The sequence below is a fragment of the Oscarella lobularis genome, chromosome 5 (genome assembly GCF_947507565.1).
Source record: "Oscarella lobularis chromosome 5, ooOscLobu1.1, whole genome shotgun sequence".
NCBI lineage: Eukaryota > Metazoa > Porifera > Homoscleromorpha > Homosclerophorida > Oscarellidae > Oscarella > Oscarella lobularis.
Window position 1 is genome coordinate 3194547 of NC_089179.1, and position 13513 is coordinate 3208059.

At 44.8% G+C, this 13513-nt stretch overlaps 3 protein-coding genes and 1 long non-coding RNA gene across 5 annotated transcripts; 3 read left to right on the plus strand and 1 right to left on the minus strand.

Annotated features, from left to right (window-relative positions):
• Positions 1-129: 129 nt before the first annotated feature.
• LOC136187004 (uncharacterized) lies at positions 130-2127 on the minus strand. The gene is made up of 4 exons (XR_010669816.1): positions 1899-2127; positions 1759-1834; positions 1628-1699; positions 130-1568 (listed from the first exon to the last, which is right to left on the minus strand). It is a non-coding gene; the product is annotated as an uncharacterized lncRNA (long non-coding RNA).
• A 1457-nt stretch (positions 2128-3584) lies between these two features.
• On the plus strand, positions 3585-5223 carry LOC136187234 (uncharacterized). The gene is made up of 3 exons (XM_065974794.1): positions 3585-3630; positions 3681-3949; positions 4075-5223. The coding sequence occupies exons 1-3, from the start codon at positions 3609-3611 to the stop codon at positions 5215-5217; spliced, it is 1434 nt and encodes a 477-aa protein (XP_065830866.1). The 5' UTR covers positions 3585-3608; the 3' UTR covers positions 5218-5223.
• An 815-nt stretch (positions 5224-6038) lies between these two features.
• On the plus strand, positions 6039-7719 carry LOC136187414 (uncharacterized). The gene is made up of 3 exons (XM_065975001.1): positions 6039-6060; positions 6109-6377; positions 6493-7719. The coding sequence occupies exons 1-3, from the start codon at positions 6039-6041 to the stop codon at positions 7606-7608; spliced, it is 1407 nt and encodes a 468-aa protein (XP_065831073.1). The 3' UTR covers positions 7609-7719.
• A 211-nt stretch (positions 7720-7930) lies between these two features.
• Positions 7931-13460, plus strand: LOC136187233 (uncharacterized). Of its 2 annotated transcripts, none has more exons than XM_065974791.1 (19): positions 7931-8066; positions 8178-8269; positions 8326-8415; positions 8488-8586; positions 8635-8733; positions 8791-8889; positions 8950-9048; positions 9094-9192; positions 9240-9338; positions 9391-9489; positions 9532-9630; positions 9676-9774; positions 9831-9929; positions 9979-10077; positions 10128-10226; positions 10282-10374; positions 10497-12525; positions 12578-12985; positions 13033-13460. In XM_065974791.1, exons 1-19 carry the CDS (start codon positions 8054-8056, stop codon positions 13314-13316), a joined length of 4197 nt encoding a protein of 1398 aa, XP_065830863.1. In that variant the 5' UTR covers positions 7931-8053; the 3' UTR covers positions 13317-13460. The 2 variants fall into 2 exon arrangements, with proteins under 2 accessions (XP_065830863.1, XP_065830864.1); XM_065974792.1 differs by having other exon boundaries at positions 9097-9192.
• The last annotated feature ends 53 nt before the right edge of the window (positions 13461-13513 follow it).

Below are 13513 nucleotides of genomic sequence, written 5' to 3' on the forward strand. Positions count from 1 at the left end.
CCCCTTCCCTTCCTCCTCTTCCCCGCCCTCCCTGCCCTCCCTGCCCTCCCTTCTGCCTCCCTTCTGCCTCCCTCCTCCCCTTCCCTGCCCTCCCTTTTGCCTCTCCCTCCCCCCTCCCTTTCTCTCAACGACAACACACAACAAAACACATTACAAATATGACACAAGCCAGGCTACTTCTCTAAAAGACGGATTAGCTTTGTGGCATATTTAAAATAATTAAAACCTACAGTACCTCGTAAATCCATTGACCTAAATACTGGAAATGGACCTACATACTGGAAATGGACCTAAATACTGGAAATGGACCTAGTACATTACGTTCCCTAACATAAAGCCTAGTACATTACTTTCTAAAATACGGGTTAGTCACGTGATTTAAACAATTAAAACCTAGAGTACCTCTCAATCCATTGATCTAAATAAGAACCTATTATGTTACGTTCCTAATCTAAGACCTAGTACACTACTTTTCTAAAAGACGGATTAATTACGTGGTTTAATTAAAAAATTAAAACCTAGAGTGCCTCGTAAATCCATTGACCTAAATACTGGAAATGGACCTAGTACATTACGTTCCTACTAAAACCTAGTACATTACTTTCTAAAAAACGAGTTAGTCACGTGGTTTAATTAAACAATCCTAAAAGACTGGTTAGGTACAATTTTACCCTAAAAATCGGATTAGGTACGTAATTTAAACCTAAAAGACGGATCACTCACGTGGTTTAAAAAATTAAAACCTAGAGTACCTCGTAAATCCATTGATCTAAATTATGGATTAGCTACGTGGTTTAAAAAATTAAAACCTAGAGTACCTCGTAAATCCATTGACCTAGAAATTTACCCTATATGCTAATCAGCCTAGATTACCTCAGAAATCCATTGAGAAAATGGTCTAATGTGGGTGGCGGCTGCCAGCTACAGTATGTTGGGGTCAGGCCTAACTACACTATAACCTATCTCCTGCTCTCTCACCTTAGAGCAAATTGGGAACCGCCCTACCTACTGACAGCCGCCCTAAACCTTAATGCGAGGGATGCGTGGACCCGTGCATGACTATCGTAGTTATGCATACGCAAAGGTAGCTGCGCGCCGGCGCAGATCAATAATGCAGTCCCCACTACGTTCTCTGCCACGCACATCATTGTGAATATTTATATGTGATATTAATTAGATTTTTGATTTGATTAGTGAGGTTAATATTTTTGAATTTTAATTCAATATTTTTCACGGAAGCGTACATGTGTGTGTGGGACAAATAATATTGGCGTACATGTGGTAAGAGAGCATGATGGATTAAGCGTCATGCTGTTAACCGCCGCCGTCAGGCACACGAGCGCCCTCCCGCCCCCTGTGCGCTACGACTCGGGCCCTCCGACGGCGGCAACGTGCAATCGCTTATATATGTGACGTCGCAGAGAACCCCGCCCTTACGTGCACGCCTACACCACAGGGGTCCCGTATATTACGCACAAAACCTCATAGGCGTGTCTTCCCTTGTTTACCTCTTCGTCTACGTCACATCGCATCCGGTCGGCTTGGCACGTGCCCCAGGCGTTTGACAGCTGCAAGGAAAATTCAATTACACACGTCCAAATGGCCAATTCCCAGTGGTGTTACTTACAAGCGATGAGCGACGATGGCGCGGCGTCCAAACTCGTCCGACGCGCGTTGATCGTCCGCACAGCGCTACGATCTACGAAAAGAAGCGCAATTAGTCAGTTGAATCTCTGCGCGACGCGCGAAGCGACTTACCGAAGCGCGTGCCACGCGGCGCCCTTCTTCCTTCGCCCAGGGCGCAGTCCTTCGCAAAGGACTGCACGAGGAATCGCTGCAACGAGAGAAAGCGCGCAAATTAGCTGGGCTTGTTACAAAAATTGCGTAATCTAGCTTACCGGTTGGCTCCGCTATCCCCTCGCTCGTTCCTTGGCTTTGGAGGCCCGCCTCGCGGCGGTGAGCCTCTTCTCGACTGCCCCGGCGAAGGCGTAACGGCGTGGCGCCTCTTTGCGAAAGAGCGGACGGACCAGACCGTCCGCTCCGTTGATCGCTTCAGTCGAGAATGACGCTGGGATCACACGCAAACGAATAAGAGAGGGTGTGAACTCGCGTGATTGACCTTTTATGGAGTTGTGAAGCTCACGTGATGGCACTCCCGGTCTGGATCCGAGGGAGATCTATCCGAGGGCGCGTGCGAGAGTCTGCGTGCGAGTGCGTCGCGAGAGCGCGCAGGGAGAGCGCGTGCAAGAACGCCGAGCGCGCGCGAAGCGTCCGCTCTCTTCGACGAGAAGTGAATGTCGCACAGACAGACCTAGGGAGTGCCTCTCATCGGAGAAAGTGTGAAAACTCATAGATAAAGAACGCGTGAATTCTGCTGCAGCGCAGTCGCGTGACCTCACGTGAAAGCTGCGTGGATAGACGGGACATCTTTTCGTCATCATTCTCCATGGTTACGCTTCATCTTCGCAACAGAAATCAATGTAGCACATGCAGTCAATATCAAAATGATCTCTGACGAGTGCAGGTAAAGCAACCCAAGGTGCCTAGAGTTTGCAGTATAATTTTTCTACAAGAGGTCAATCCTGACAAACGACTCCGAGTCCCCGTGTCATGTCACGTTAGGACGCTCCCTTCCTTGCATGTTCCAAATAGAGAGCCCTGAGGAAGTGGACTACACTGCACGCGTTCGAGTTCTAATCAATCAATAAATAATCAAATTTATTGACATCTTCATACATACCGTACTTTCTCGCTTGTCCGTGACCCATGGGTGAAGGAACAGAGAAAGGCGGTCCTCTCCTGCTGGTTGTAGTAACGGATTCTCTCTAGAATCCGTGTTCTAGTCAAACTGGCCTCTTTGGGAATAGCGATTGCTATTCTTATTGACGAGAACAAAGGAAAGACAGAGAAATATGGAGAACTAGATGGGGGCGCTATCGCCGCAGTGGTATCTTTCTGCTTGGGATTCTTTGGTTTTTCTCTCTACTTCGGACATCGCTCATCCATTAACCTTATTGAAAACTGCTGCTCGATAAAATGCCATTGTCTTTCTCACGGAGGCACTCCTTACCTCTGTTCCTTCCTTTATAATGTACGCCATAGCTGCGTCAAAGGAGGATGATCAAAAGGCACTTATTGGTGCTGGTGCGGATCTCTCTTTTCTTTTGGCTGGTGCGCAGGCTATCTGTATATGGTCGGCGTGCTGCGGTGAGGGGAACAATACCGACCCAGAAAAAGAAGAGTCGTGATACCATCGAAGTGCATGAGACTCTGAGACTAAATGCATGTGCATCTATGCGTCTTTTCTCTAGTTTTCGCTTTCTTTAGTTTTATTTTCTGAGTTGTTCACTGAAGCGCGTGGCATACTTAGCTTGAGTCGCGCGTGTCCAGAGGTGCGTACATCTTCAAAGACAAGCAGGAGGAAAAGTCGTCACGCTGGTCTGAGCCTGGACCCGGCTGATGGGAGGGAGAATTGAACGAAATTAGACATTTCTGACAATAGTTTGCACATTGGAACGCCAAAGAACTTACTGACACGTCTCCGTCAAGAGAATCGAGCGATTAGATATACGGGCAAAGACCTTCCCGGATAATCTCACTTCGACCACATGGACGGCCGCGAGTACTTCAGTAAGACGTTCCGAGAGAGGAAAATAGCAGCTCTTACAGTCTTGTTCTAGCCTCAACCTTGGTACGAGACTCTCGATTCGGTTCGCTACAAGGAATAGCCAAATTTGAAAACGAAGACGCAATTTACGTCGCCGACCAAACAAACGCCTGCATATGGAGAATAGACATCGAATCGACGGAGATCACTCTTTACGCTGGGGAACCGGGTTGTCCCGGGTCCAAAGACGTTCCGAATCAAAGCGCTAAATTTCAGTGGATCATTGGATTGGCTACTCACGGATCCTGTCTTTACGTTACCGACTATAGCTACATAAGAGCGGTAAGTTAATTAAGGGTAGCTCAATTAATTAAATTAAATTTTTTTTGAATTGAAACTATTAGATGCACGTTTAAAGCGTGAGACCTAATTATTCCTCACCCACTAATTTTCCTCTGCCTGTATAGGTACATCCGACTCATGGAGTCATTTCGTCTTCAAGAGCCAAGTCTTCCTTTCAGAGCCTTGCCGTGATAGACAAGGGGGACGATTCGACTGTCGTCATAACGTCAAAATCGAATCGTTCGTCAATTTCTCTGTTTCATACTGTGGACTCTAATGGAGAGTTACTTGAGATGGAGGGGTCTGATCGTCCAAACCTTCGCTCCTTCAGGTGTCTTTTAAAACAGGAGTTCAACAATGCCGGTCAAATGGCGTATGGCGTGAAGAGCGAATCGATTTACGTCGCTCATAAACGCGGTCTCATGAAAATCAACCAGGATGGCAACGTGTTTAAAATTGACACTAATTCAGCTTACGGACTGGCCGTCGACAAAAACGAAGACGTGTATTTTGCTTCATACGACGGTTTGGAAATTTTGAGAGCCGGTGGCGAGCGTTTTTCAATCATAGAGACAGTTTGCGGGGGAAAGTGGAACTATGACAACCGTTTGGACGGCGTCCGTCAGATGTTCTACGACTCTCAATCCGACCTGCTTTACTTCACCGAAGAAAAAGCCGTGCGAACAGTCAAACTAAAAGCTCCCCTTGTTCACTTGGACGCGCGCCTAAGGGAAGATCTTGGACGACTAATTGACAGCGATGATATACCCGCTTCAGATCAAGTTACGTTTCTCGTCGAAGGAAAGCGCATTCGAGTCTCCAAGACGATTCTTTGCTTGAGAAGCGAATATTTCAAGGCGATGTTTCAGTCAGGATTTGCGGAATCGCAGGCCAATGCGTCTCCTATTTCCTTAAGCGATACTACGTATGATACTTTCTATGCTCTCGTTGCTTTCATTGTCACCGGTCGTTTTGAGATCAAGGAATGCTCGAAGTATTTGCTGGACGTTTTGATATTATCAGACCGATATCTCGTCCAAGATCTCAAATCGCTTTGCTCGAAGACGTTGGTAGACTTTGCTGGCGATAACTTGGAAACGGTTCTCAATTACGCGTGTCTTGCGGAAAAGCGCGGTTTCCAGGAATTGCTCAATGCTTGTTTGGACTCCATTGTTCCCGAGCTGGAGGATGCTTGCTGTCAAGAAGCGTTTAAGAATCTGAGTAAAAGTACCCTCTTAGAAATCATTTCACGAAGCACAAAGATCTAACTAAGAACTGGCTGTGAGACTTCTGTTCTTCTCACAGAAACTTTCTTGAGACACTTTTTTTGACATTGTGTTTAATATTATAATCAGTGTTAGAATCTGAATTTTGCCTCGTTGTGTTTAGTAATTACAGTGCAATGCATTACTGTACTCAGATTTGACTAAATTGCCCGAAGTTACACTGAGGTTTGCTATTCATATTGACGAGGATGAAGAAAAAAAGTCTCAGAAGAAAATTGGTGAGTTGGGAAGCAGCGCTGTCGCCGCAGTGGTATCCTTCTGCTTGGGATTCTTCAATATTCCTATTCACTTAGGATATCGCTCATCGTATGAGGACTGTTGCTCGAGAGTCTGCGCTATATAGTCTTTCTGACGGGGGACTCTTCTTGTTTTCTCCCTATGATTCTACTAGTAGTAGCTGTGCTGGGGTTATATAGTCGTCATGCAGAGAACAACCATACCGACCCAGAAAAAGAAGACTCACGAGACTCTGAGACTAGACTATTTTCCTAAGCTGCACGCTAGTGCTTCGTTTTCTTTACTTCCATGTTCTGAGTTCTTCACGGAAGCACACGCATACTTACAAATGAAGATGAGAAGGAGGAAAAGTCACAGACAAATGTCTACGGATGAAGAGAAGGAGAATAGAACGAACTTAGACCCTAGACGACCTTGTTCACACAACAGAGTGCACATTAGAACGCCAAAGAACTTACTGACATGTCTCCCTCAAGGAGAATCGAGCGAAAACCCGGACAAGAACGCTTAGCTAAGACAACGCACCATCCCCGGATAATCTCACCTCAACCACATCCCGTGACCACATGGACGGACGCGAGTACTTCAGTAAGACGTTCTGAAAGGAAAATAGCAGCACTGACAGTCGTGTTCTAGTCTCAACCTTGGTACGAGACTCTCGATTCGGTTCGCTACAAGGAATAGCCAAATTTGAAAACGAAGACGCAATTTACGTCGCCGACCAAACAAACGCGTGCATATGGAGAATAGACATCGAATCGACGGAGATCGCTTGCTACGCCGGAGAGCCGGGTTGTCGCGGGTGCGAATTCGGCCCGAAGGAAAGCGCTAGGTTCGAGTCGATCGCGGGACTGGCTACTCACGAATCCCGTCTTTACGTTGCCGACTATAACAAAATAAAAAAGGTAAGTTACTGTAACGTAGCTAATTTTAATTAGTCCATCGGGGTAATTAATTAAATAATTAATTAATTAACTTAATTAGCCTAATTGAATTAAATTATAATTGCTGTTTGTACAGATAGATACGACTGATGGAGTCGTTTCGTACGAAGGGTCTTTGTCGGACTTGGTTGAGGGCTTTGCTGTTATGTGCGCGGCCGGTTTGACTGCCGTCATGGCAACGGCGTCGTCGACTTATTGGCTTTGTATTTCATTCTCTCGTGGATGCTCGCATAGGATGCCTGAGCGCAATTGTTCGCGCTCCTGGGTGCGTCTTCTCGAAAAAGGGTTTAGGGCCGCTGGTCAGATGGCGTACGGAGTGAACAGCAAATCGTTTTACGTTGCTCATATACGCGGCGTTACGAAAATCAGCGATGACGTCGATGACTCTGAAATTCGCACTCCTTTGGCTCATGGACTGGCCATCGACGAAAAAGAAAATGTGTATTTTGCTTCGTATGACAGTTCGGAAATTTTTAAAGCCGGTGGCTCGCCTTTTTCAATTACGGAGACAGTTTGCAAGGGTTTGGACGGTGTTCGTCATTTGTTCTATGACTCTCAATCTGGCCTGCTTTACTTCACCGAAGCGAAAGCAGTGCGAACAGTCCAAGTGAAAACCCCATTTCTTCTTTTGGACGCGCGCCCAGGGAAAGATCTTGGACGACTAATTGACAGCGATGATATGATGCCCGTCCAAGATCAAGCCACGTTTCTCGTCGAAGGCAAACGCATTCGAGTCTCCAAGACGATTCTTTGCTTGAGAAGCGAATACTTCAAGACAATGTTTCAGTCAGGTTTCGCCGAATCTCAAGCCAATGCGTCTCCGATTTCTATAGGCGATACTACGTATGATGCTTTCTATGCTCTCGTTGTCTTCATTGGCACCGGTCGTTTTGTGGTGGTCAAGGATAGCTCAAACTATCTGATGGACGTGTTGACGTTATCGGACCGATATCTCGTTCAAGATCTCAAATTGCATTGCTCGAAGATGTTGGTAGACGTTGCTGGCGATAATTTGGAAACGGTTCTCGATTACGTGTGTCTTGCGGAAAGGCACGGTTTCCAGGAATTGTTCGATGCTTGTTTGGATTCCATTGTTACTCAGCTGAAGGATGCGTACCGTCTGGAAGCGTTTAAGAATCTCAGTAAAGAAGCCCTCTTAGAAGTCATTTCACGAAGTATCGAGAAGAACTGACTGTGAGACCGCGGTTCTCACACAGAGTCTTTCTTGAGACGTTTTTGAGATTGTGTTCAAACAGTGTTTGAATCTGAACTTTGCTCCCGTCGTGTTTAGTAATTAGTTGTGCAATGCAATACTGTTTAGTATGTACTAATAATTAATTTGCTTCTCACTTTGTTATCTCGACTATATTTCCAAGTGTAGCGAACGAAGCACTTCCCACGAAAAATACACGTTTCACGTCGTTTGACGATTTTAAGATTTCTTTGCCCTCCAATTCGGTTCGAGGATTTTACACTACTGTACACCGGATCTCACCATCACGTGACCTGACACGCTGAAAAGAAAGCCCAAACGGCCTCATCATAAGAGGCTTTTGAGAGAGCTATCTATCACAGCGTGGAACAACGGTCGTAGAAAGCGTACGAAGTCGGGTAGGACTGCGTCTCTCGCCAGAGACATGGAAGAAGACGGTTTGTGTTCTTTCCCGATTGCTTTAGTCTCGCGAGCAGTTCCTCAGAGCTGATTTAGCTTGAACACCACTCGCTCTGCTTGTCTAAAGGATGTGCTTTTTTGTTTCTTAGAGTTCTTCTCTGCTATTGGGAAAGGAGACAGGGAAGTCATATCTCACTTTATCCAAAGCTATCCAGAAAGATGGAAAGAAGCTGCGAATGAAGTACAGCTTTAGTGTTTCTGCTTTCAACCGATCTCAGTTTTTTCCTTTCCGTGTAGCTGGGAGAGACTTCCCTTCATTTTGCTTTGGATGCTGAAACTGCCGAGTTTTTGATATCAGCTGGAGCTAGTTTGGAGGCTGTGGATGAGGTAAAGAAAAATGAGCAATTCAATATTATTAGTTAGTTAATTAATTAAATAATTCTCCCTGTTTCACATCAGTTCGGATTTACACCTTTTCTTCGCGCTGTTCGAAGTAGACATACTGGGGTTGTGGCTGTTCTTATTGAACATGGCTGCAATCTTTCTGCCAAAAACAATGTGCGTTATATGCTTGCTATTAATTAATTTATTTATAACGAACTCTAGGATGGTAATGGAGCCTTGGGAATTGCTAGTGTGATAGGTCATTTAGAGAGTGTAAAACAATTTGTTGGATTAGGATTCAGCGTTAATGGGCATTATGAGGTATTTGAATGGGGGTTATGGTTGGAGTTATTGGCAGATGTTGTCTATAAATTTTAGGATGGCTTTACTCCACTACATTTAGCGTGTCATCACGGACATGCTGAAACCGCTGAGTTTTTGATTTCAGCTGGAGCTAGATTGGAGGCTTTGGATGTGGTAAAGATTAAATAATTAATAAATGAGCTGTTTGGTATTGGTTCTCACTTTTTACATTAGTGGGGATGTACACCTTTTCTTCGTGCTGTTTGTAAAGGGCATTCAGTGGTCACGGCTAATCTAATTGATTGTGGCTGCAACATTTTTGCAAAAGACGATGTTTGTCATAACCTTCATCAATTTGTTATTAATAATGAACTTTAGAAGGGTACTGGAGCCTTAGCATTTGCAAGTCAATGTGGCCATTTAGATAGTGTAAAACAACTCGTTGGGCTTGGAGTCAGTGTCAATGAACATGATATGGTATTTGAACGTGACAGATAAAACATGTTTCATTTCTGAAATTTTAGGCTGGTTATACTGCACTGCATTTGGCGTGTTGCAAAGGGCATAGTGAAATAGCCAAGTTTCTGATTTCATCTGGAGCTAGTTTGGAGACTTTAGACAACGTAAAAATTATTTAATGAGCTATTTGGCATTGACTCTTACTGTTTACATTAGTGGGGACATACACCTTTTCTTCTTGCTATTAGGAACGGAAATTCAGAAGTCATGGCTGCTCTTATTGATTGTGGCTGCAACATCTTTGCAAAAGACAATGTTTGTCTTTACCTTTATATGTTTAATCATAGTGAATTTTAGAATGGTACTGGAGCCTTAGCATTTGCAAGTCAGTATGGTCTCTTGGATAGTGCAAAGCAACTCGTTGGATTTGGGATCAGTGTCAATGAACGCGATCTGGTAATTCAATGTGACAAATGAATTATGTCATTTATGAAATTTTAGTCGGGTTATACTTCACTGCATTTGGCGAGTGCGGAAGGACATACTAAAGTAGTCAAATTTCTGATTTCAGCTGGAGCTAGTTTAGAGAGGGTGGAAAGGGTAAATAATAATTAGAAGATATTTGATATTATTACTCACTGTTTCACGTACATCAGTTGGGATATACACCATTTCTTTTCGCCATTCGGGGCGGACAGTCAGAAGTCATCGCTGCTCTCATTGAGCGTGGCTGCAACGTTTCTGCAAAAAGCTATGTATGTCATAAAACTTCGCGCAGTTTTTTAAATTTATAACACAACGTAGGATGGTAATGGGGCCCTGGCACTGGCGAGTCAGCAAGGCTTTCTGAATATTGCTAAACAACTCGTTGAAATGGGACTGAGAGTCAATGAACCTCATCAGGCAAAGCAATCAGTCGGATTTGAAATCTCTTCTCGTTTATAAATGTTTAGGATGGCTTAACTTCCCTTCACTGGGCGTGCCGGGAAGGACGTGCTGAAACCGCAAAGTATCTGATTTCTGTTGGTGCAGATATTGAGGCAACGAATAAAGTGCGTTTTCAAATAATTCTTTTAATAAGTATTTGTTTTTTAACTTCGTTAGTAGTTTGATAAAACACCTCTTTTCGAAGCTGAAGTGAACAAGCACTATTTCCTTGTGGATTATTTACTGAATTTCATCAGCGAAGCTCCAACGGAGGTGTGTCTCCCAAGTATACATTAGGTTGTAAAGGATGCGTGTACTTGTTAGCATCAAACACGTTCGCTTTAGTCTTTTTGCTGTTCTTTTCAGTTTTGGACTTTCCTTTTTTTTTATTTCAGGGTGGCTATATCAGCGAAATTTATGACGAAGACACACAGTACCGTCTGATTAGCGTCGAATCGTCTGACGAAGAAGTGTCTTCGTATCATGAAAGCGAAGATCGTTTTCAAGAAATTTATGACGAGGCTCTGAAACGCGGCTCTGTGACTGTCAATCGTTCTCGCTTAATTGTTGTCGGTCAAGACAGAGCTGGAAAGTCGTGTCTTGTCGATTCTCTCTTGAATAGACCATTTGAAAGCGAGAAAGCGAGCACGGAAGGAGCAGCCGTCGCAATGACGCACACAGCCGCCAGTGGCTGGGTAGCAACAGACAGCAAGGACCACTTGGATCCTCTCATTGCACAAGGCGTTTATCGCATGAATCAGCAGCAGTCGGCGTCCAAGAGCTCGCACGATAACTCGCCGGAATTTTCTCATGTCGACAAATCCTCTGAAGACTTTGACTCTAAAATAGCAGAATCAGAAGTTCGCGCTTCTGCGGCAGAAGTTCATTCAGCATCTTCACTGGAGGCATTAGGGAATGATTTGAAAGCGATGGGCATTGAGGCGAAAACGCTTACGCCTAATCAGCAAGAGTTGGTGAGCACTTTTCTCGAGAATAAACCGAGTGAAGAAGATCTCAACAGACAAAGCCTGGGCGTTCGCGATATATGGGATTTGGGTGGACAAGAAGTTTATCTCGCCACTCATTCGGCTCTCATGCCAGACACTAAAACGTTTTGCTTGACCATGTACATGGTTGTAATGGACATCTCTAAATCGCTGTCCGACAAAGCAGAATCGTTTCATCGATCATCAGATGGCGATGTAGTGGACCAGACAAACGAACTGGGCTGGATTCGCACAAACGGAGACTTTCCCTTCTACTGGTTCGGCTCAATCACAGCGGCCCACGAAGAGACAAAGAGAGGCGATCATTGGCTGGGCGAGGACGAAGAGGTCGTTTCTCCTCCTGTCTTCGCTATAGGTACTCACCGTGACGTATTGGACAGCGACGAGGAACGTTTTCCTGATTCAGCCGCTGTTAATAAGTGGCTTTTGAATCAAGGAGAACTCATTGAGCAGCTCCTTAAAGGAAGCGAGTTTGTTAAACATATTGTTCTACCAAAGAAACACGGTGACAAGACCGATGATAAGAACTTTTGCGAGATGACTCACTTCGTTAAGAGAATCTTTCTCATTGACAATTCGGTATCTGGTTCGGCTTCTCCTTGCAAAACCGTTAATGAAATTCGACAACGAGTAGACCGCATGACGTCGACTTACTGGAGACGACAGCAGAAACAGCCGTTGTTTTGGGTCTACCTCGAAATTCTGCTTTTCAGGTGGAAGGAAGCCATGAAAGCGGTCGTGGCTAAAGTAGACGACGTAGTTAAACTCGCTCAGCATCGAAGTATCTGCAATATTAGCAGTCGCGATGAAGTGTTAGTGGCGCTGAAATATCTCGCCAATGTTGGAGCAATTCTCTATTACCCGGAAGTGGACGATTTGAGCGATGTCGTTTTCACTAGTCCGACGTGGGTGGTCAAAGCGCTTTCGGCTTTTGTAACAGCGGCTAAACCGGGTCCGATTATGGAGCCAAAGTGGGACACACTGAAAGAGAAAGGTGTAATGTCTAGGGACTTGATGGACTATCGTCTAAAGCAAATGCGGGAAGCTAGCGATTTTGGTACTGCGACTAAAGGTACCGATTTGGATCTTAAAGAGGAGAATAGACTAATTGTCCGCCTTCTGCAACTTCTTGACGTTATCACGCCGGTGGTTGCAGCCGGATCAACCGGAATCGAATTTTATGTTCCGTCGATGCTGAGACCCCTTTTTCTTTATCCTCTCACTTACTGGGAACGTCATAGTCGCTCCCCTCCATTCCCAGCTCCGCTCATCGTCATTCCAATGAAACTGAAGTTTGTTCCGGAATGCCTCTACTTTCGTCTTGTAACTCGGTTTCTAAAATTGTATCCCAAAAACCCGGAACTTTCTCGTCATCAGTGCGTCTTTTTAGTGGAAGATATAGATTCTACGGCAGAAGGTATGCAGTATCTCGTTGGCAGTATAAAGAGAAAAAAATATTGTGTTCACAGTTGAAGTTGAATTGCTGTACCACAGCCGAGGCAATTGGGTTGCTCTAACAGTTCATTACGTCAATAAAGACGACGTCGCTCAAGCAAGCGCTTCTTTCTTACACTCGATCAGAGAGGAGCTGTGCAGACAGATGAGAAAAATATGTTACCAGGGCATGGGAGGCTTTGATTATAGCGTATGTTGTCAATTGGAAGAAGCCGTGCGCAGAGGCAAACACTTGGATATCGATCTCAAGAATCTTCCTGTACTTAGCACGAGGAAGAAGTTCGAGTACTACTCCCCAAGAAATGCCAAGCTATATAACAAATTTGGGAAGCGACTTCCAGTCGATCCGGCAGACTTTCTAAGAATTCACTGCTGGTTTAACCTTCATCATCCTATGGATGCTAAACTGGGATCATCTTTAGGTAAAACGCGTTTAGTTTTTGCTGTCGTATTTAATTCCTGTTTGCAGGTACTCTTCCTGATGCGATTGACGGATCTCTGATTCGCGTTGTCGCAACCCTAGCAGAGGCAAAATGGCAAAGGTTAGCTTTTTGTTTAGGGCGGAAAGGTCACGCCATACCGCAGTACAAGGAAAAGTCTAGCGAAGATTTCATTAGGGCCTCGATGGTCATAGAGGATTGGTGTGCAGAACGCGGTCCCACAGCTGCTACGGTATATAATCTTATTCGAGCTTGCGAAAAGTGCGGAATTCACAGAGATCGAATTGCAAGCGCGTACAAGGAAGAACTGTGATCGTCTGCAGTGTACCTGCACATTTTACAGAACTTAGATCGGTTTGTGTTTTATGGACTAGTGGTTTTTATAGCGCTAATCATTTTTAGGTATTTTTTACGGCTGGCTTTGACTGGAGAAAGTGATACTCTGTAGCTGCATTTTTGTCACCTTATACGGGAGTTGTGTTGGCATAGCAACTTGTCACTGCGCAAAAG